This window comes from Vulpes lagopus, chromosome 6 (genome assembly GCF_018345385.1).
Source record: "Vulpes lagopus strain Blue_001 chromosome 6, ASM1834538v1, whole genome shotgun sequence".
NCBI lineage: Eukaryota > Metazoa > Chordata > Mammalia > Carnivora > Canidae > Vulpes > Vulpes lagopus.
The window spans coordinates 108,307,939-108,326,735 of NC_054829.1; the positions used below are offsets into that span (position 1 = coordinate 108,307,939).

At 47.0% G+C, this 18,797-nt stretch overlaps 1 protein-coding gene across 1 annotated transcript; it reads right to left on the minus strand.

Moving 5' to 3' along the window:
• Positions 1-1,779: 1,779 nt before the first annotated feature.
• Positions 1,780-2,598, minus strand: NEUROG2 (neurogenin 2). The gene has a single exon (XM_041757711.1). It carries the CDS (start codon positions 2,596-2,598, stop codon positions 1,780-1,782), a length of 819 nt encoding a protein of 272 aa, XP_041613645.1.
• Between the last annotated feature and the right edge of the window lie 16,199 nt (positions 2,599-18,797).

Here is an 18,797-nt window from a genome sequence, read left to right on the forward strand (position 1 = left end):
TTGCTTTCTCTTTGAGGCAGTTTTGACTATGTAATTATTTTAACAATAATGCAAAGCTTAGCTATTTCCCTCAGATACAATTTTATCCCAGTTCATTCTGGATAGTTTTTTCTCCAGTTTACTTTTCAAACCAAAAAGTTTGTCGAAATGGCTAATACAAAACCAGCTTCCAGTAATGAATTACAAATACATCACAGATGTTAGAGCTGGAAGGGACTCTTGGAAATCACCGTCCAAACCCTACAATTTACAGGTGATAACTGAAACTCAGAGTATAAGATCAATACATTCTTTTTTTTTTTAGATCTATACATTCTAACAAGAAACTTCAACTTCACTATTTTTTTTTACATCAAGATTTCTGAACTGTGGAATTTATTATGATTTATCTTTTAACCCTCTCTCCCCTTTTCCTGATCTCGTTCGCTCAGAAATTGATTTCTTAAAAACCAAGTTTTGTTTTTTGTACGCAGCTATACTCTGATGTCAGTGTCAGTGTCTCAAATACGATTCTGCTTCTTGTGATTTCTTAGATTTTACATGTCAGTGAAGTTCTACACACAAAACCCACAAAAGTGGACAAAGGTTAGAATACAACACACAAAAATTATGAAAATTATATATTTATTTATAGTTTAATCACAAGAACAATTTTTTGTTCCAGATGTAAATACATACTAGAATAAACTCTGTAAAATATACAAAAAAATACATACTTTTCCCATGAAAAATTTCTTTATAATAAATAGAAGGGAACACGTGTGTGGCTGATCCTGATAATGCTCCGTGTCTGCTTAGGTTTTCAGTCTGTTGATTTATTTTTAATCTCTTGAAAGAATGGGGGAGTTCCTTCTCCCCTAAAAGGTCGAGATAAATAATGCATGAAGCAATCCTCCCTCCTGATTTTTCCCTTTTCCTCCACATTTTTCCTTTTGATAGAGAGTTCAGCCTAAATTTCCACGCTTGCATTCAATCATTACAAAGCCTACAAATTATACAATGACTTCTAACCTGGCCCTCTAACAAAACAACTTTTTTCCCCTTATAAATCATAAGAGACAGATGGCAAAATGGAGAAGAAAAAGGAAAGAGAAGGACGGAACAATGGGCATTGTGACGAATCTGGGAAACAGAACAAAGTGCACATCAGAGAGGGAAAGTTTGGTTTGACAGGTGAAATTCCCACAGCCCGCAGACAGCAATGGGAATAAAGCAGATGCCAGCCATTGCAAATCTGTGGATAATATTATTACCGGTAAAATCATTCAGATGCTAAGATACATTTCTTTCTACTCGACATTAACATCTCTATGTAGAAGCAAAGGTGAAGAGATCAGAGGAACCAGTTGCATTCCCCCAGGGAGATTCACACGAACCGCTCCGAGTCCCTCGGGCCTTACAGAGAGGGGGAGGAGCGTCAGTCCGCTCTGCAAACTCCTTAGCCGTGCCACCTTCAGCGCTTCCCAGCATCTTTTTTTGTTTGTTTGTTTGTTTGTTTTTTGCCTTAAGAAACGCCCCCACAATTGTACCATCCTCTTAGACAACAAGCTCCATCACACCGTCAATAAATTAGAGACCGTCCTAAAGAAGGAAACCCTTAGTCAAGGAATGCAGCAAACAACCCAGGATTCAGAACGGCTAAAACTGCCTGCCCGGTGAAGTGAGATGGTCTCCAGGGCATAGACAGAAGAGGGGACAGGAGAAGGGTGGCAGGAGGGCCAGATCGGGGACGGCAACGGGGACCCGCTAGGCCTGGCGCCGGCGGCGGGGATGGCAGTTCTAGATACAGTCCCTGACCATGGGGAGGTGAGGTGCGTAGCGGTGCTTGTCGGGAGGCGGGGGCTGCCAATAGTCCATGTCGGAACCGGCCGGGCTGGCGGGAGATAAAGTGCAGCTGTAGGGGGAGGTGGAGTTGGAGGACGCCGAGGAGGACGGCGCCGGGCTGTTGCTGCAGCTCCAGGTGGAGGCCGGCGACGGGCTGTCTCCGCTGCTGCTCAGGGTGGCGCTAGCGCCTCCCGGGCTCAGCAGCACCGTCTCGGGGAAGAGCGCCCCCGGCAGGCCTCCGCCACCACCCCCGCAGTGGTCCGCCAGGCGCAGGGTCTCGGTGAGCGCCCAGATATAGTTGTGGGCGAAGCGCAGGGTCTCGATCTTGGTGAGCTTGGCGTCCTCGGGGAACGTGGGGAGCACCTCGCGCAGCGCGTCCAGCGCCGCATTGAGGTTGTGCATGCGGTTGCGCTCGCGGTTGTTGGCCTTCAGTCTGCGGGTCTTCTTGATGCGCTGCACCGTCTCGGCCGTCTTGGCGCCGCGGGAGACAGCCCGCGCCCTGGAGGGGCGCCGCTTGCACTCGTGCACCAGCCCCAGCAGCCGCGCCGGCCGGCAGCCCTCGGCCCCCGGCGACGAGCCGCCCAGCGGCCCCGGCCCGGCCTCCGCCGCACGCGGCCGGCGCGCCCCGCCCGACGCGCCCAGCTCCTCCTCTTCCTCCTCGTCGGCGCTGGACGACAGCGGGGTGAGGGCCGCGGAGGCGGGGGAGGCCGAGCCCAGCAGCACCAGCACGTCCTCTTCCTCCTTCAACTCCAAGGTCTCGGATTTGACAAACATCCTACCGAGGAGAGCGGGGAGAGAGAAAGAACGGAAGGGACGTGAACACGGAGGCGGGGGCACAGCCTCGGCGCCCGCGGAAGCACTCGGGCGCGCGCCCGCGAGGAGGGCTCGGGAGGGCTCGGGAGGGCTCGGGAGGGCGCCGAGGCCGAGGAGTGCTCGCCCGGGGCCCCGCGCCCGGCGGGCCGGCTTCACGGCTGCGGCCCCGGGCCGGAGACCCGCTCGAGCCCAGGGTGTTCGGGCGAGGTGGAGCAGGGCGCCGGCGACAGCCCGCCGAGCTGGGAGCCGCGCGGCGGATACTCACGTCGCTCGCCCTTCGGCGTGTGCCGCGCCTCTCCGCGCCGCGGGCGGAGCGCAGCGCTGCGTCCTTCTGCCCTGAGGCCGGCGGGGCTGGCGCGGCTCCGCGGGGGACCAGACCCGCGGACCAGGTTGCCAAGAGCCCCGGCGGCCGCGGCGATCCGCCCGGGTCTCGTGTGTTGTGGTGGTGGTGCGTGTCTGTCTGTCAGTCAGTCCTCGGCCGTGCGGCTCCCGGCACGCGCCTCCCGGGCACTCCAGTTAAAGCGAAGCTGCTTGTGGTTCAGTGGCTGCGTGTCTGGCACACGACTCTCCTTAAAACCCCTTATATACCACCAGGAAAACAATCAGATCTGCCCTCGGGGCCCCCACCTTCCCCCACCCCGGCCGCCGCCTCCTCTCCCCCCCGTGCCGACCCCCCCCCCCCGCTTTTCCCTCCCCCGGTTTATTCTTTTCATTGCATTATCATCATTCATTTCTTTCTCTTTCTTCACCCACTTCCCCCTCCCGCCCTCCCCGGGCCTGCCATCCATCCTCCTCCTCCCACCGCCCCCGCCTCTTTTCCCCCCTTTATCTAATCAGCATAAAATGGTTCTAAAGCTCCTGTCGGAGCTCGGGGCTGCGGCCGCGGCGCCTGAAGCCGCGGTGGCGGCTTCAGCTCAAGCTGCGGCTGTTGTCGCCGCCGCTGCCCATTGTGATTGGTGGCTCGCGCTCGGCTGGAGCGTGCCGCTAATTTATTAATGAATGGAGGTCGCGAGGCGCAGCTGGCCAATCAGGGCGCCCCGGACTCCGGGAGGCCTGCGAGCCACGCGCACCGGAGCCCGCTCCCTTTCAGCCGCTCATTAGGGGCCGGGGCGCCGGGGGCCGTGGGGGAGACCGAGGCTACCGCCCCCGCCCCCGCCCCCGTCGCGGCGGCCGCAGCCCAGCCCCCGGCCCCGGCGCGCGCGCTCGCGCCCTCCCCGGCGCCGCCCGGCCTCTCCGCTGCGGACCGGGGGATCCGGGGAATTAGTTAATGGGGGTCAGAACGCCGGGGCGGGCTGGGGGGGCGCGAAGCCACCCTCTGGTGCTGCCGGGCGTCCCCTGGCAGAGCCTCGTAGGAGCTGTCTCAAACAGTGAATGATTTTAAAGCGCATTCGTCTGGGTGAGGGCGGAACGGGGCACCCGGTGGGCAAGCGGCTTAGGTTCCCGAGAGGCTGGCGGGCGGCGGGGGCGGCAGGGCTCGTTGGCGGGTGCACCGCGGCGCCTCCGGGACGGATCGGGTGGGGCAGCGCTGACGCGCTGGGAGGACGTGAGCAGAAGGCCCCCGGGGTAGAGCCAGAGGAGCTCTCCTCATTTAGCCTGTGACAGACGGAGCCTCCGGAGCACACACGGGTTTCGCCCCGTTCTGTTCGGTTTCTGGGTTCGCCCCACTGTACCGCAGGGCCAGACCGCAAGGTGGCTTCCGGCGGCGCGGGCAGCGAGCGGAGTGGGAGGGGCGGCCGACCTGCGCCCAGCGCGCGCCCGGGCTGCGCTGACACTTCCGTGACCCCTGCTCCGCGCTGGGGGGCGTTGTAGGGACAAGGGCCCGTCCTCCCGGGACTCCTGGCTTTTCAACGCGAAATTAGGGCTGAGGCTTACTGGACTTTGAGGAGGAAACTTGTCCTGAATTGCTCGCCAGCGCCCCCCCCCCTTGTCCCCTCCTCCCCACGCTCAAGCCCACCCTCCTGTCGACGCGGCTGTCGGAGAGACCGAAGCAGAGGCCCCCGAAGTGTGTGCTGGGCTGTGCAAGAATAGCGCCGATGCATCTGGACTCCGGTACTTGGGACAGGACGCCCTTGAGACCCCCCCCCCCCCGTGCAAATTAAGTCTAAGCAAGGCGCATTTGGAATGTTGGGAGTTGAAAAGTGTCAAGAGGAAAAGATAATTGTCTGCAGGTCTGTCTCACTCAGTTTGTAGGAATTGGAAATTTCGGAGAAGGGCATGATGAAAATGGTTGTTAGTGTTTGGGCATGTTTTTCATTTGTTTAGTATTTTCTGCAGGGAGTAATGAGCAGGGTTGGAAGGCATAAAGTAAAGAAAATGAAAACTAGAATCCCACAAAGGAGACTTTCACCCGCTTCGGCTCTCCAGGCTCCAGACCTCCTTCGGTCTTGAAATGATTGTAAAACTGCTACGATTTTCATTTTGCTTGCTGATATTTGTGTTTTGCCTATTCTCCCTTTTGAAAAACAAGTTCCCTACATTTAGAAGCTTTGTTTCCCCAGGTGGCCTCCTACATCTTTTCAGGGCTTCATTTTGAGGAGTGCAAAAATTTATAAAGAAGGGAGAGACACTTTCAGTCTCCAAAATACAGCATCTGTCTCTCTCACACTTCTTTGGGTCTCTGGTTCTCTATCATGAACCTGCAGAATCAGAACCTCATAAAAGAGTTGCATCAAGCGGAAGACGTGTCCGTAGTAAAAGTTACCAGAAGCGCTTACCGCGGTTGCATGTACACCTTAGCATTATTTTCCAGGTGATGATCACTGATAGCAAACAAACAAGCAAATATTCTTCACAGTCTCCCTACAGGAAAGCCTTCAAAGTCTTGGCTAGCAAGGTTCAGATCGAAAGAACACAGGAACATTGAGTAGATGTAGGATTTGGGGGTTAATTTGAATGCAGCAGGAGATGAGAAAGCTGAGTTCTGAGGAAATGATCAAAAACTGCTAAAAACCAATCCTGGGAGGATGGGAGGAACCTGTGATGTCAGTCTGTAGGTAGCTACATCTCGTGCTGGAGTTGCCTGCAAAGAAAGACAAGCTAATAGGCTAACAAAGCAAAGAAAGTTTTATTTTAGTATCAGTAGAAAGGTACCTCTTTGGGCAGGTTGTTTTAAATTTTTAGTTTGGCTAGAAGTGATGGTTTGATCTGATGATAAAATATATTGGGGGGGAGGGGAACAGAATCAGAAACCAGTTAAGAAGAGGCTTAAAGGAAAGCCTGACCAGTTCTGTATGACTCTAAACAGAGGCAGAGATCAAGCTGGCTCTAATGCTTGTGCTAGTGAAACACACAATGGATTTCTTTAGTTGATTGTTAACAGCATTTGGGTGTCTGACTCCCCAGTTTTTATGTTCCTCCAGGATTTTATGTTTTTATGATGCACGGAAAGGGTACATGCTTTCTCTTGTCAAAATCCAAACTTTTTATACTGTCTGTAAGAAGTTAATAATGCATATTGAGGTGTGCCCTCTACAGATATTTAGTAAAAGTATAATATTATTAGGGTAAATTGCACACTTTTGATTCCAGAAGTTTCTTTCAAAAGGAAAAATTATGACAAGAAAGTTAAAGTTCTGTATATTTTCAAACATTGACATCAATCAACCTCTAATCCATGTAAATATAAAGGTATCATGGACTTTACAGAATTTTGTCTTTGAAATAAGGGCTTCTTTGGGTGTATGCGGTAGTGTATGCTAGATTACTGTGTCAAGTACAAGAGTTTTAACAAATCACCCCTAGATCATCTTAGAATTCTAAGAATTTTGGTTGTATGTTTATATTGTAGCTTTCAAGAGAAGCGTCACTCAGTAATAGAACACTTCTGGAACTATTTCCCACCTATGAAGAATATTATTTTAAAAAAGAAAAGAAACCACCTCAAGAACCGTTTAACAACGCTAGTGAAATTCAGAAGCCAACTATTCACACCCAGTCGCAGGATTCTATTTGTTCAGCATTTTGCCCAGTTTTGCTGAAAGAAAGAAATTTCGATTTCTTTACTCTGCTTTGCGAAGACGTGACCAGCCCCAAATATCCTTAGCTGGACTCTTCTAGCACTCTTTTAACTTAAATAAATTCAAGAGGCACTTGTGTGGTCTAAAAGATTGTCCAGATGAAACGAGGCTGAAATGTTATGCGAAGGGGGAGGGGAGCGCGTGAATAGCATCAGGGAGGATGGTGACCGAGGGCCGCTCCTGTCCACTGCGTGAACTGTCCTAAAGGGTCAAACTGTTCATCTTCAGCCCCTCTTTCAGTGTGCAATCCTACTTTAAGAGAACAAAAGCTCAAAGCAGGCAGTTATCAAGAAATGGGAGCACAATGATTTAAACTCATCCCTAAGCCTTCGAAAGAAAGGGGGTCGAATGCGTGCAGCCAGAGAAGAGTGAAGTAAGGGGAGGGTGGAGATCTTTAGAAAGTCTTTGTTGCTTCTAAGAAGCTTGAACTTTGAGGCGACCCAAAAGCCCTAAAGTTTAGGGTAGGTGTTGCTGTGGGGCCATAGGCTACATCCCATCCACACTTCGACCTCACAAGTGGCCTAAAGAGGACAAACGGTCTCCTCCCCAAACTCCCGCTGCGGCAGGTGAATGGGGGGGGGGGAGGGTGCTTTTCCCAGGGTGCGCGGCAGGGAAAGTTCGCCTGCGCCGCGAGCCTATCCCCCCAATTCCCAGGAAACCACCCTGCTTGCAAGAAGAGGGTGCGTCTACGCTCTGCTAAAAGGACAGAGTGACGTGCCTGCCGGGGGGGGGGGGGTTGCACCCCAAGTCCTGATCCTCCGAGTGAGCTCTCAGGCGGAAAAAAAAAAAAAGCGAGGACACGTTAGCCAATCGCTAGCACCGGGAGTGCTGGGGGGGGGGGGGGGGCGGACGACAAACGCAGCCTGCAGAGGAGCCGGGGCAGCCGGGCTGGGAGGGATTAGCTTGCCCCCCGGGGACTCCTCGCCCCGCCAGGGTTCCTTGTGTGTGATGACAAGTGCTGGGAGCCAGTGTGAGCTCGGATCTTTCGGTGGTCCCCTTCCGGGGAGCCAAGGAAACCCAGAGGAAATAGCCGTGTAAACTCACGCCCCAGCTTCGTCTCGAACCCCTGCACAGAAATCTCAGTCTCCCCTGCTCGCCCCCCCCCCGCCCCCCGCATCCTGTCTGTCCGGGGAGGCGCGAGCTTCACCGCACCAGCCCTTGCCCGACGAGCCGCGAGGCAGGGAAGGCCATCCCCCGGCCCCGGAGCCCCCTTCCCGACACCCTTGCCCCAAGCCCGCGCGAAGGGCTTCGGTGTCTCAAACCAAATACTCAGGAAACCGACCTGGACGCCCAAGGCCGGCTTGCTGGCGGCGAGATCTGCCCAGCAAGTGCTGGGAGGCCCCGAGCCTACCAGCTCCCCTCCCGCTCTGGAGAGGCAGCGCCTTGCAGGCTCCTCTTGGCCCCCGACGCGACCCAAGTGCCTCTCTTCTTTCCCAGGAAGGAAAGAAATCGCTGTTGGAAGACTTTGCCAATCCCCGCCAGCTTTCTGATTGTTTTCCTCAGGTAAGGGGAAAAAGAACAGCCGGCTCGTGAATGGGGGCCCCCGGGGGCCCAGTAGTGAAAGGAGGCTCCCCCACCCCAGCCCCTCTGTGCCTGCAAAAAGGGACATTGGCTATCCAGGGGAAAGTGCAAGAAAGAGAGCACTAATCGCTGAACCAGGAGACAAACACGATTACCAGCTCCGAGCCTTGAGTCAGAAAGTCTCATAGACTTTAAGATGTTAATCCCCAGCATAATCCTTCCTTTGGCGTGTAGGAATAGTGCAGCCACAAGAGTTGTTTTGTTATTTATATTGGCGTTTAATAAAACTCAGCCAGTGGTGAATGGGCTGCCCACTCTCCAATGGTAATTAATTCCCTATTTCAGTGACCCAATTGTCCTGGGACAGAGCGTTGGGCCCGTCCCGGTGCCCCGGTCCCCCTTTGTGCGGATACACGGCCCTCGTGCTTCAACAGCTATGGAAACTCATTCTTTTGATGTCATTCAAGGAGTTTTCCTTGGGCATCTTCTAAACTTCAAGGACCCTTTTCTTTCTCCGTTTCATGAAAAGCAGTGCGAGCTTGACCACCTCTGTAGAATTTAATGATTTGGTGAAAGGGCCCTTTGGGGTTTGTATAAGGAGTTAGACGGAGAGAAAGGAAATTTGGCAGCCTGCTCCCCAGCCCGGACAGTACCGAACCTGGAAAACACAAAACTTATTCAGAGCAATGGATAAAGATCTGAAAGCTGATTTTTTCCCCCTCTCCTTCCCCTTCCCCCCCCCCCAGGCTAAAGAAAAAACAACACCCCCCTCCCCAAACACCGAATTCTCTTCTGGGGGAAAAAAAAATGCATTCTTTATTGTTGCTGATAAAGATTAAAAGGGTGAGATTGCGGTATAGAAATTCGAATCTTCAGGAGAGAAGTTTCTTTGACCGTTATCTTTGGAGAATAGGCCATCAGCTTAGCACTTTGACCCATTCACTCCGTCATCCCTCCTTCCTACGTTCAGAATGGACTTAATGAGCGCCCAGTGTGTGCCAAGCACTGCCTCGACCTCCGGGCACCGTGCAACGCACAACACAGACACGACTCCTACACCATCAAGCTTGCATTCAAATTAGCGGGTAAAAGATAATAATAAAAAAAAAATCACCTAAGTCGTAAGCGTCATAGGGTCGGTAGCCGCGTCTGCTGGGAGAGAGCGCCCGAGGCCCAAAGTCTATTCTAGAACCCCCAACATCCGGGCTCCAGCCTGGTAGCCGGGGTTACCGATGCTTTCATCGCCCCCCAACATTTCTGGGGCGCCTCCTGTGTGCCAGGCGCCGTGCGAGACGCACGGCGAGCGGAGGCGACAGCTGCGGCGGGCTCGGCGGTCGGGGCCGTCCGGGCGGGAACGCGGCCGCTGACACCGCGCTCGGCCCCGCGCGCCGCCGCCCGGGGTCTCCGGGCCGGGAGGGGGCGGCCGCGGCGCGCCGGGCCCGCGCTCCCTGCACAAGTAGCTCTTCTATGTCTTTATACGCACTTCCAAAAAAACTTCGCAAGTCACAGAAACAATACAGAATTCAACTAAGAAAATACAGAGTGAACCATATGGCCTGGGTGGCTCGAGTCGGCTGCATTTTCCTCCAGACAAAGAAGGGATTGAGGGTTGAAGGAAAGGAGAAAAAAACCCAACTTTCCGGCTGATGAAGCTGTTGTCTGGAGGCAATGATCCCAAATCTGAAGGCTTTATTCCGGCTCCGACGGAGACGTGATATGTCATATGATTAGCATCTTTCATATTTACAAGAGTGGTATGGGCTGCCAGTCTTGAGAGAAAGGCCAGAGAAAGAAGGGGGCATATGCTGAAATGGATTTTGCATTTGAAAGAGAGAAAGGAGATCGGATAAATACACTTAAACGAGGATTTCGTTTTACTCCTGTTGAGTTCTAATGGATTGTTGATTGAGATTTTAGGGGCCTGGAACCGAGGTGTCAGCAGTAATTTAAAGAAGGCATTCAGTCCCCCAGCGCCTCTTTTCTCCACTTCCCCCTCCCGCCCCTCCCACCGTCTCTCATTTACGCCTTCAAGCAGTACCGGGACGGGGAAGGCTTTTAAAACAAAACACAAAACAAGATCTCACGCGAGGGCGATGTCCGAGGGAGCCCGAACGCTGATGGGCTTGGAGGAGGCGCCCCCTACCGCCGGGCGCGCCCCGGGGTCACGCTCCCCTCCACTCGCTCCTAGAGCTTACGGGCCGCGCAGCTGCTCCGGGGAGCGGGGTGCGCGGCGAGGCCCTGGCGCCCCCTGGCGGGATCCCGCGGCACTACGGCCGGGCCCGGGGCCGCCGGCCGCCAACGAGCCTGCGCTGGCCTTCCTCGCGGGGAGAGGGCGCGCTCCAGGGCCTCGCCCCGACTCGGGGTACGAACGCGTGGCGCCGGCTGCCTCTAGCCCTCAGACGCCAAAGCGTCCGCGGGGTGGGCCTCGCAGCCGAAGTAAACGTACAAGACGCCACCCCCAGCAGGCCTCATAGCAGCCAAGTTGGGGAACAAGAGGGCCTAGGCCCCGAAACTTTTGTTTTGAGGATTTCTCTATCCAACAGCTAGAAGTGAGGCCAAGACGCGATCCGCTAAGGAAGAGCTTCGGTTCCAGACTGTGAAAAGGCCTTCACGTGCACTGCCCGGGCGCACATTATGTCTGTATATTATAGAACGTGTCGAGGTGGATGGGAGAATAGACTTTGGTTCTAGACTTGACTTTGGACCTCTGAAAAACAAAACGTAGTCTCGCTCTCTCTCCCATACCCGGAGCTACTTTTCAGATTCCTTCTCAGATTGCTGGTTGTCCCCCTGGTATATGTTTTTCTCTTCCAAATTGATAGACGATACACATTTTCACTCACCTTAGGGGAAGGGCCTATGAGGCACATAGCCTCATACTGTATATTGAGATGCCCAAATTCCTATTCCTGCTCCCCATTTTTATTTCGTTCCCACCAAGATTTACTTGTCCTTAACTCTGTCAGGCAAACTGTGCATGCCCAAGTGTCAAAGATGGCAAGGACTTAGGCTTTTAGCACTTCACCTGTGAATCTTTTAAGCTTGCCCATATTTACCAATAGTAGAGTCTGACTAATAATAAATTATATATATTACTGTCACAATAATGAAATGTCATACAGAATTTATATTTTTGGCAGATATTTAATCTTTAAAATCATGCTGTAATGCTTAGTGTGACTCCTATTTGTAAACAATAAGTATATCTGGATAATTACAGGGGAATATAAACACACCCTGAAGAGAAAAATATTTATAGCGCTTTTTTTTTTAACCATTGGGTAGCATAATTTCTATTTTCTTCTTTGTGTTTTCCAGGTAAATTTGAGAACACTTAGAATTTAAAAGCCACTGGCCTTCTGGAGACCACCTTTGTCTTTTGTAGTTTTTGTCAAAGATTGGAAATAAGTTTCAGATTACAGATGTCTGAGATGAGGTGAGTGATTCCATAGAAGTCCTCCACAGTTAAAATTAAGGACAAGTAGCTGGACCATTTGGTTTGATACGGGCTTCTGTGACTTGAAAAAAAAAACAACATCTAAAACTTGTTCTTGAACTACAATGTAAACATTATATAGAAGAGAAACATTTAGTGCTAATTTCAATATTTTTGTAAATCACAACTCTTGGGGTTAGACAGAGAAAGGAAATCTCCTTGATGCTGTAATTTTCTGTATTCTGGGTAAATCACATCTAATTTTCCCAAAGAGATGAGATCTCTTCCTAGATAAGGTTTTGATGGATATCTAAAGAAAAATATTTTACCCATGTCTCAAAGTAAGATATCCCTTTTATATTGAGACAGAGAGAGAGAGAGAGGCAGAGACACCGGCAGAGGGAGAAGCAGGCATCATACAGAGAGCCTGAGGTGGGACTTGATCCAGCGTCTCCAGGGTCTCCAGGATCAAGCCCTGGGCTGCAGGCGGCGCCAAACCACTGCGCCACCAGGGCTGCCCAGATCTTGATTGTTTTTAAAATAGAAGCACTAAATGCTGTATTTTCAAACATAGAATGGGAGAGGAGAAAACTTTTTAACCACTACCGAGAACAGGTCAAGAAGAAATATATTTAAGAAAGATTAGACACAAAGAAATTTCTGTTAACAAGTGTTATTTAAAAGGGCGGATATTGGAGCAGCCGCGGTGGCACAGCGGTTTGGGGCCGCCTGCAGCCCAGGGCGCGATCCTGGAGACCCTGGATGGAGTCCCACGTCGGGCTCTGCATGGTGCCTGCTTCTCCCTCTGCCTGTGTCTCTGCCTCTCTCTCTCTGTGTCTCTATGAATAAAAAATAAAATAAAAACAATCTAGATCCAGAAATTGTTCAATTCTGAATGTTGCTTCCCATTGCTTTTAGGGTTGTGGATTTCTCTGTTGACAGAACCCATCTTTACCCTGAAGGAGGCTACTGTGGGTTTCTTTCTTTCTTTTCTTTCTTTCTTTTTTTTTTTTTTTTTTTTGTGGGTTTCTATTTAACTTTGCATTTTTATGGCACCAACCACTACGCTGGAACTATGTTGTGTTATTGTCCAGGAGTAGGACTGAGAATAAGAGAAAGGAAAGGATTTGCAAGAGGTTAATGGCATTCCTCTCAGCAAGTTCTCTTTTTCTCCAAGGTTTTTTATTTTTAAGGCTTTGAGAGTTCATTTTTTCTTGAAGGAAGAAAAAGAATAATCTCACAATTCAATATTGAGCAGGAAAATCAAGAGATACTTTCTGAAGTTTTTTTTAAAAAAGAGTTTATTTATTCATGAGACAGAGAGAGAGAGAAAGGGAGAGGCAGAGACATAGGCAGAGGGAGAAGCAGGCTCCTCACAGGGAGCCTGATGTGGGTCTCAATCCCTGGACTCGAGATCACACCCTGAGCTAAAGGCAGACACTCAACCACTGAGCTACCCAGGTATCCCTAAAGTTGTTTAATGATAAACGGGTGCTGAGAAATTTCTGAAAAAGAAAATATAGCTTGTTTTTAAGGTTCCCAGCATCATAGACTCTAATATACCCCTAAAAATTAGAGGAAATTATGGTTTATTATTTGTATGAATCTGACGACCTCTATCCTTATACTTCAAATTACTTGAGTTACACTGGATTTGAGGTCAACACTTTCTCAGAAAATGAGTCATTGGAAGGCTTAAAAGAATATGTTTTAGGGTTAACTGCATTGTTCCTTAGATAAATTGCTGGCTGCTTCCAAAGAATCACATAATGCTTGGTTTCTTCTCTGAATGAATATTTTTTTGGCCCCAGGTCTCATGAAATAGGTATCAACAGTGCTTATCTTCCCCCATAGTGACGCTTAGAAACAATTCTTTTGTTCAAGATAAACTAATTAAGGAGCAGTATCTTTTTTTTTTTTTTAAAGATTTTATTTATTTTTTCATGAGAGACACGGAGAGAGGCAGAGACATAGGCAGAGGAAGAAGCAAGCTCCCTGCAGGGAGCTTGATGTGGGACTCGATCCCAGGACCCCAGGATCACAACTTGAGCCAAAGGCAGATGCGCAACCACTCAGCCATCCAGGCACCCCAGGAGCAGTGTCTCATTAAAATAAAAGCTTTTTCCTTCCCTCTTATACCAAAAGCTCAAAGTGCTTTTTCTTCATCTCATAAAATAGCGATGAAATCAAATAAGACATACAGACTTTTTTGAGCCTGGGAGGCTCAGTCAGTTAAACCTTCTACTCTGGACTTCAGCTCAGGTCATGATCTCAGGGTTGTATGATCAAATCCCATGTCAGACTTCACGCTGGGTATGGAGCCTGCTTTAGAATCTCTCTCTGCCCCTCCCTCTGCCCTTCACACCCCCCCCAAATTAAAATAAAATAACAAAAAATATTAAATAAAATATATGAATAGAGTCTAACAAGAAGTCAGTAATACATGTCTTGGTTCCAAGCATTTGGCCAAGAAAGAATACTTAGTGATTTCAATCACAATTTGGCAATTGGAAATGTATGGAGAAATCTAACTAGAAAGCACAGAGTAAATTTAGTCATTGTAGAGAATCAGGTCAAAATTTAGGTTAACATAGTAATCACAGAGGTGAAGACCATCACTTTTTCCTCCTCTTTCTTTTCATCAATCAAAATTGATTATGTAGTACATAGTTCATAGCTGTGCCAAGGCTGTGTCAGATCAAAATCAGTGATCTTAACAAAATTGTCTTCTAAAGTAATGAATTTCTTTTGCCATTTTTTTCTCCATTTAGTCTTTCCCAAATTTTTAGGTTGCAGTGAACAGTCAAAAGACATAGTGTTAAAAAGAGAGAGAGAGAGTGTTTTCTGACTGATACCTGATGGAAACTTAGAAAATAGAAAATATTTCTTGTAGAGGGGAGGCAGACTTACAATGAGTCAGACACTGTACCAGATAGCAACTTGCAATATATTATTATTTCATTTAGCCCTCACACGAATCCTAAGGATGACATTATTGTTGTGACCATTTTCACAAATGAGGAAACTATGGCTGAAGGGTGCATTTTAATTAAAGGTCAGGATCCCAGTCACAGGCTAGATCTATCACACTGTGTACCCATACTTGAGGATTCCAAGCCTATGCCCTTGAGAAATGAACAGAAGAGATATTTGAAACAATAATTCCCCCCCCCCAAATTAATATTAGACACCAAACCATAGATCCAGAAACCTCAGAGAATACCAAGCAGGATAAATGCTCCCCCAACACACATACACACACAAAAAAGAAACCCACCTAGGCCTATCATTTTCAAATTACAGAAAATTAAAGATAAAGAAAAATCCTAAAAGAAGCTAGGGTTGGGGGGACACTTTACCTGTGGAGGAACAAAGATAAGATTACAGCTGACTACTCCTCAGAAACTATGTAAGCAAGAAGAGACTGGAGTGAAATATTCAAAGTATTGAAATAATTGAGGTGCCTGACTGACTGGCTCAGTTGGCTGAGCTCCCAACTCTTATTTCAGGTCATGTCATGATCTCAGGGATGTGAGATTGAGTTCAGCATCAGGCTCCATGATGGATGTGTAGCCTGCTTAAAATTCTTTGTCTCCCTCTGCCCTGTCCACCTGCTCATGCTCTTTCTCTAAAGAAAAAAAAAGTGTTGACACATAAAAAAAAAAACAACCCCACACACCTAATATTCTGTACCCTGAAAAGTTATCCTTCAAGAGTGAAGGCAAAATATGGACTTTCTCATAAAAACAAAAACTGGAGGGGTTTTTTGCTAGTAAACTTACCTTAGTGGAAATGTTAAAAGAAATTCTTTAGAGAGAAGGAAAATAATGTAGTTCAGAAACTCAGATCTACATAAAGGAGATGAGCATCAACTAAGGAATAAATGAAGATAAATTGAAAACCTTTATTGTTCTTATTTTTGATTGATCTAACAGACAATTGTTCAAACTAATAATAGAACAATGTATTGTTATGTATACTTATATGTGTGTGTGTGTGTGTGTGTGTATGTATGCCTATTTCTTCTCATTTATAGGTGAAATGAATAAAAGCTAAGACACAAGGCATGAAAAAAAGGAATTAGGATTATATTGTTATTATAAGATATTTGTATTACCTGAGAGGTGGTATATTGTTATTTGAAAATGGATTTGGATTGAGGCAGCCCAGGTGGCTCAGCGGTTTAGTGCAGCCTTCAGCCCAGAGCCTGATCCTGGAGACCCAGGATCGAGTCCCACGTCAGGCTCCCTGCATGGAGCCTGCTTCTCCCTCTGCCTGTGTCTCTGCCTCTCTCTCTCTCTCTCTCTGTATGTCTCTCATGAATAAATAAATAAAACCTTTTTAAAAAATGGATTTGGATTAGTTATAAATATGTATTGCAAACTCTAGGGCAATCACTAAAAATAGTAAAACAAAACTAAGAAACAACAACAAAAAATAAATATAGTTGATATAATAAGAAGAAGGAGAAATGGAGTCATATAAAATGTTCAATTAAAACCAAGAAAGATATAAAAAGACAAGAAGACAAAAGCAGGAATAAAGATCAATGGCAACAACAATACTGAATATGGTAGATATTAATCCAACTATATCAACAATCACATTTTGAGTGCCAATGGTCTAAATGCACCAATTAAAAAACAGAATTTGTCAGAGTGGATCAGAAAACATAACGAAACTATATGTTGTCTGCTGGAAAACCACTTTGAGTATAGACAAACATAGTTTAAAAGTAAGTGGAGGGAGAAAAATACACCACACTAACACTAATCCAAAAAAAGCAGGAGAAGCTATATTAATTTCAGACAAAACAGACTTCAAAGCAATGAAAGTTGTCGGGCATACGGAAGAGCATTATATAATGATAAAGGGGTCAAGTCTCCAAAAGATGTAACAGTCCTTAATGTGTATGCACCTAACACAGAGCATCAACTTAAGGGAGGCAAAAACTGATAGAACTGAATGGAGAAATAGATGAATCTACTATTATAATTAGAGACTTCAATATACTCCCAACTCAGGAATGGGCAGATTCAGCAGGCAGAAAATCAGTGAGGACATAGTTGAATTCAACAGCACCATCAATAAACTGGATATAATGGACATCTCTAGACTACTTCACCCAACAATAGCAGAATATACATTTGTCAAGCTAAAACAGATTCAGGGCCATAGAGCATCATAACACATTTAAAAGTATAGAAATCATACAATATTTGTTCTCAGACCACAATGGAATTAAACTAGAAATTATAATAGATAACTGAGACTAATATATTTTTTAAAGATTTTATTTATTTGAGAGAGAGTGCACTTGTGCAGAGAGAGGGGCAGAGGGAGAAGGAGAGAGAAAGAATCTCAAGTGGATTCTGGCTAAGCAAGAAGCCTGACTTAGGGCTCAGTCTCACAACTCTGAGATCATGACCCCAGCCAAAATCAAGAGTGGGATGCTCCACTGACTAAGCTACCCAGGCGCCCCTAAACAACACACTTCTAAATAACACATGGGTCAAAGAAGAAATCTCAAGAGAAATATTTTAAACTAAATGAAAATGAAAACACAACTTATTAAAATATGTGGAATGCAGCAAAAACAGCGCTTTAGGGAAGTGTATAGCACTGAGTGCACATATTCAACAAAAAAAAAGATCTAAAACCAATAATCTAAGTTTCCACGCTAGGAAACTAGAAAAAGAATTAAACCCAAAGTAAGCAGGAAAAATATAAGAGGAATTAAAACAGAAATCAATGAAATTCAAGAGGAAATAAGTAAATAAATTAAACCAAAAGGTGGTTCTTTGAAAATATCATTAAAGTGGATAAGCTTCTAGGCAGACTAAGAAAAGAAGGAAGAGGACACAAATTACTATCATAGCAGAAATAAAAGGGAAAACATCACAGATCCCATGGAAATGGACCAACTCCTTGAAAGATAGAATCTGCCAAAACTCATAGAAGAAAAGCAATCGGAAAAGGCCTATCTTTATTAAAGAAATTTAATCAGTAATGGATAGCCTTCCAAAACAGACAGCACCAGACCCAGACATTCACCAGACTGGTGAATTCTACCAAATACTTAAGGAAGAAATTATCAATTATAACAATTCCCTGCACTCTCTTTCAGAGGATATAAGCAGAAGGAATTCTTCCTAACTCATTTTTTTTTGATGCCAGCATTACCCTAATACCCAAATCAGTCAGATATAACAAGGAATGAAAACTACAATCTCTCTCATGAACATAGATGCAAAGAATCCTCAACAAAGTTTGAGCAAATCAAATCCAAAAAAGCACAAAAAGAATTATATACAACAATAACATGGAATTTATCCCAGATATGCAAAGTCTGATTCAATATTCAGCAATCAATTAATGTAGCAGTGCCTGGGTGGCTCAGTCAGTTAAGCGTCAATTCTTGATTTTGGATCAGGTCATGATCTCAGGGTCTACAGATTGAGCCCCTTGATGAGTGCCATGCTCAGGGCGGAGTCTGCGTGAGATTCTCTCTCCTTCTCCCTTCTGCCCCTGCCCTACTCATATACTTTCTCTCTCTCTCTTTCTTTCTTTCTTTCTCTCTCTCTCAAATAAATAATATCACTTAAATAAATCGATTAATATAATCCACCACATCAAGAACTGAGAGGAAAAGTCAGATGATTATCTTAATAGATGCAGAAAAGGCACTTGGCAAAATCCAATACCCATTCATGATAAAAACTCTCAGTAAATGAGGAATAAGAAAGGAACTTTCTCAACTTGATACAGGCTATCTACAAAAAAACCTACAGCTAATAGCATGTGTAATGGTGAGGAACACCAAGCTTTCCCAGTAAGATAAGGTACAAGGCAGGATATCCCCTCTCACCACTCCTTTTCAGCATCATACTGGAAGTCCTTAGTAATGCAATAAGGCAGGACTAGGAAATAAAAGGGACAGAGGTTAGGAAAGATGTAAAACTGTCTTTGTTCCTAAATGATATGATTGATCTATGCAGAAAATCCAAAAGATTCCCTAAAACTAATATACAATTACAGCAAAGTTGCCAGTTACAAGGTTAATAAACAATTGTTTTCCTATGTAGCGACGATGAACAAGTGGAATCTGGAACACAATACTATTTACATTTGCACTTGATTGAATGAAATACTTAGGTATAAATCTATCAAAATAAACAATATATGAG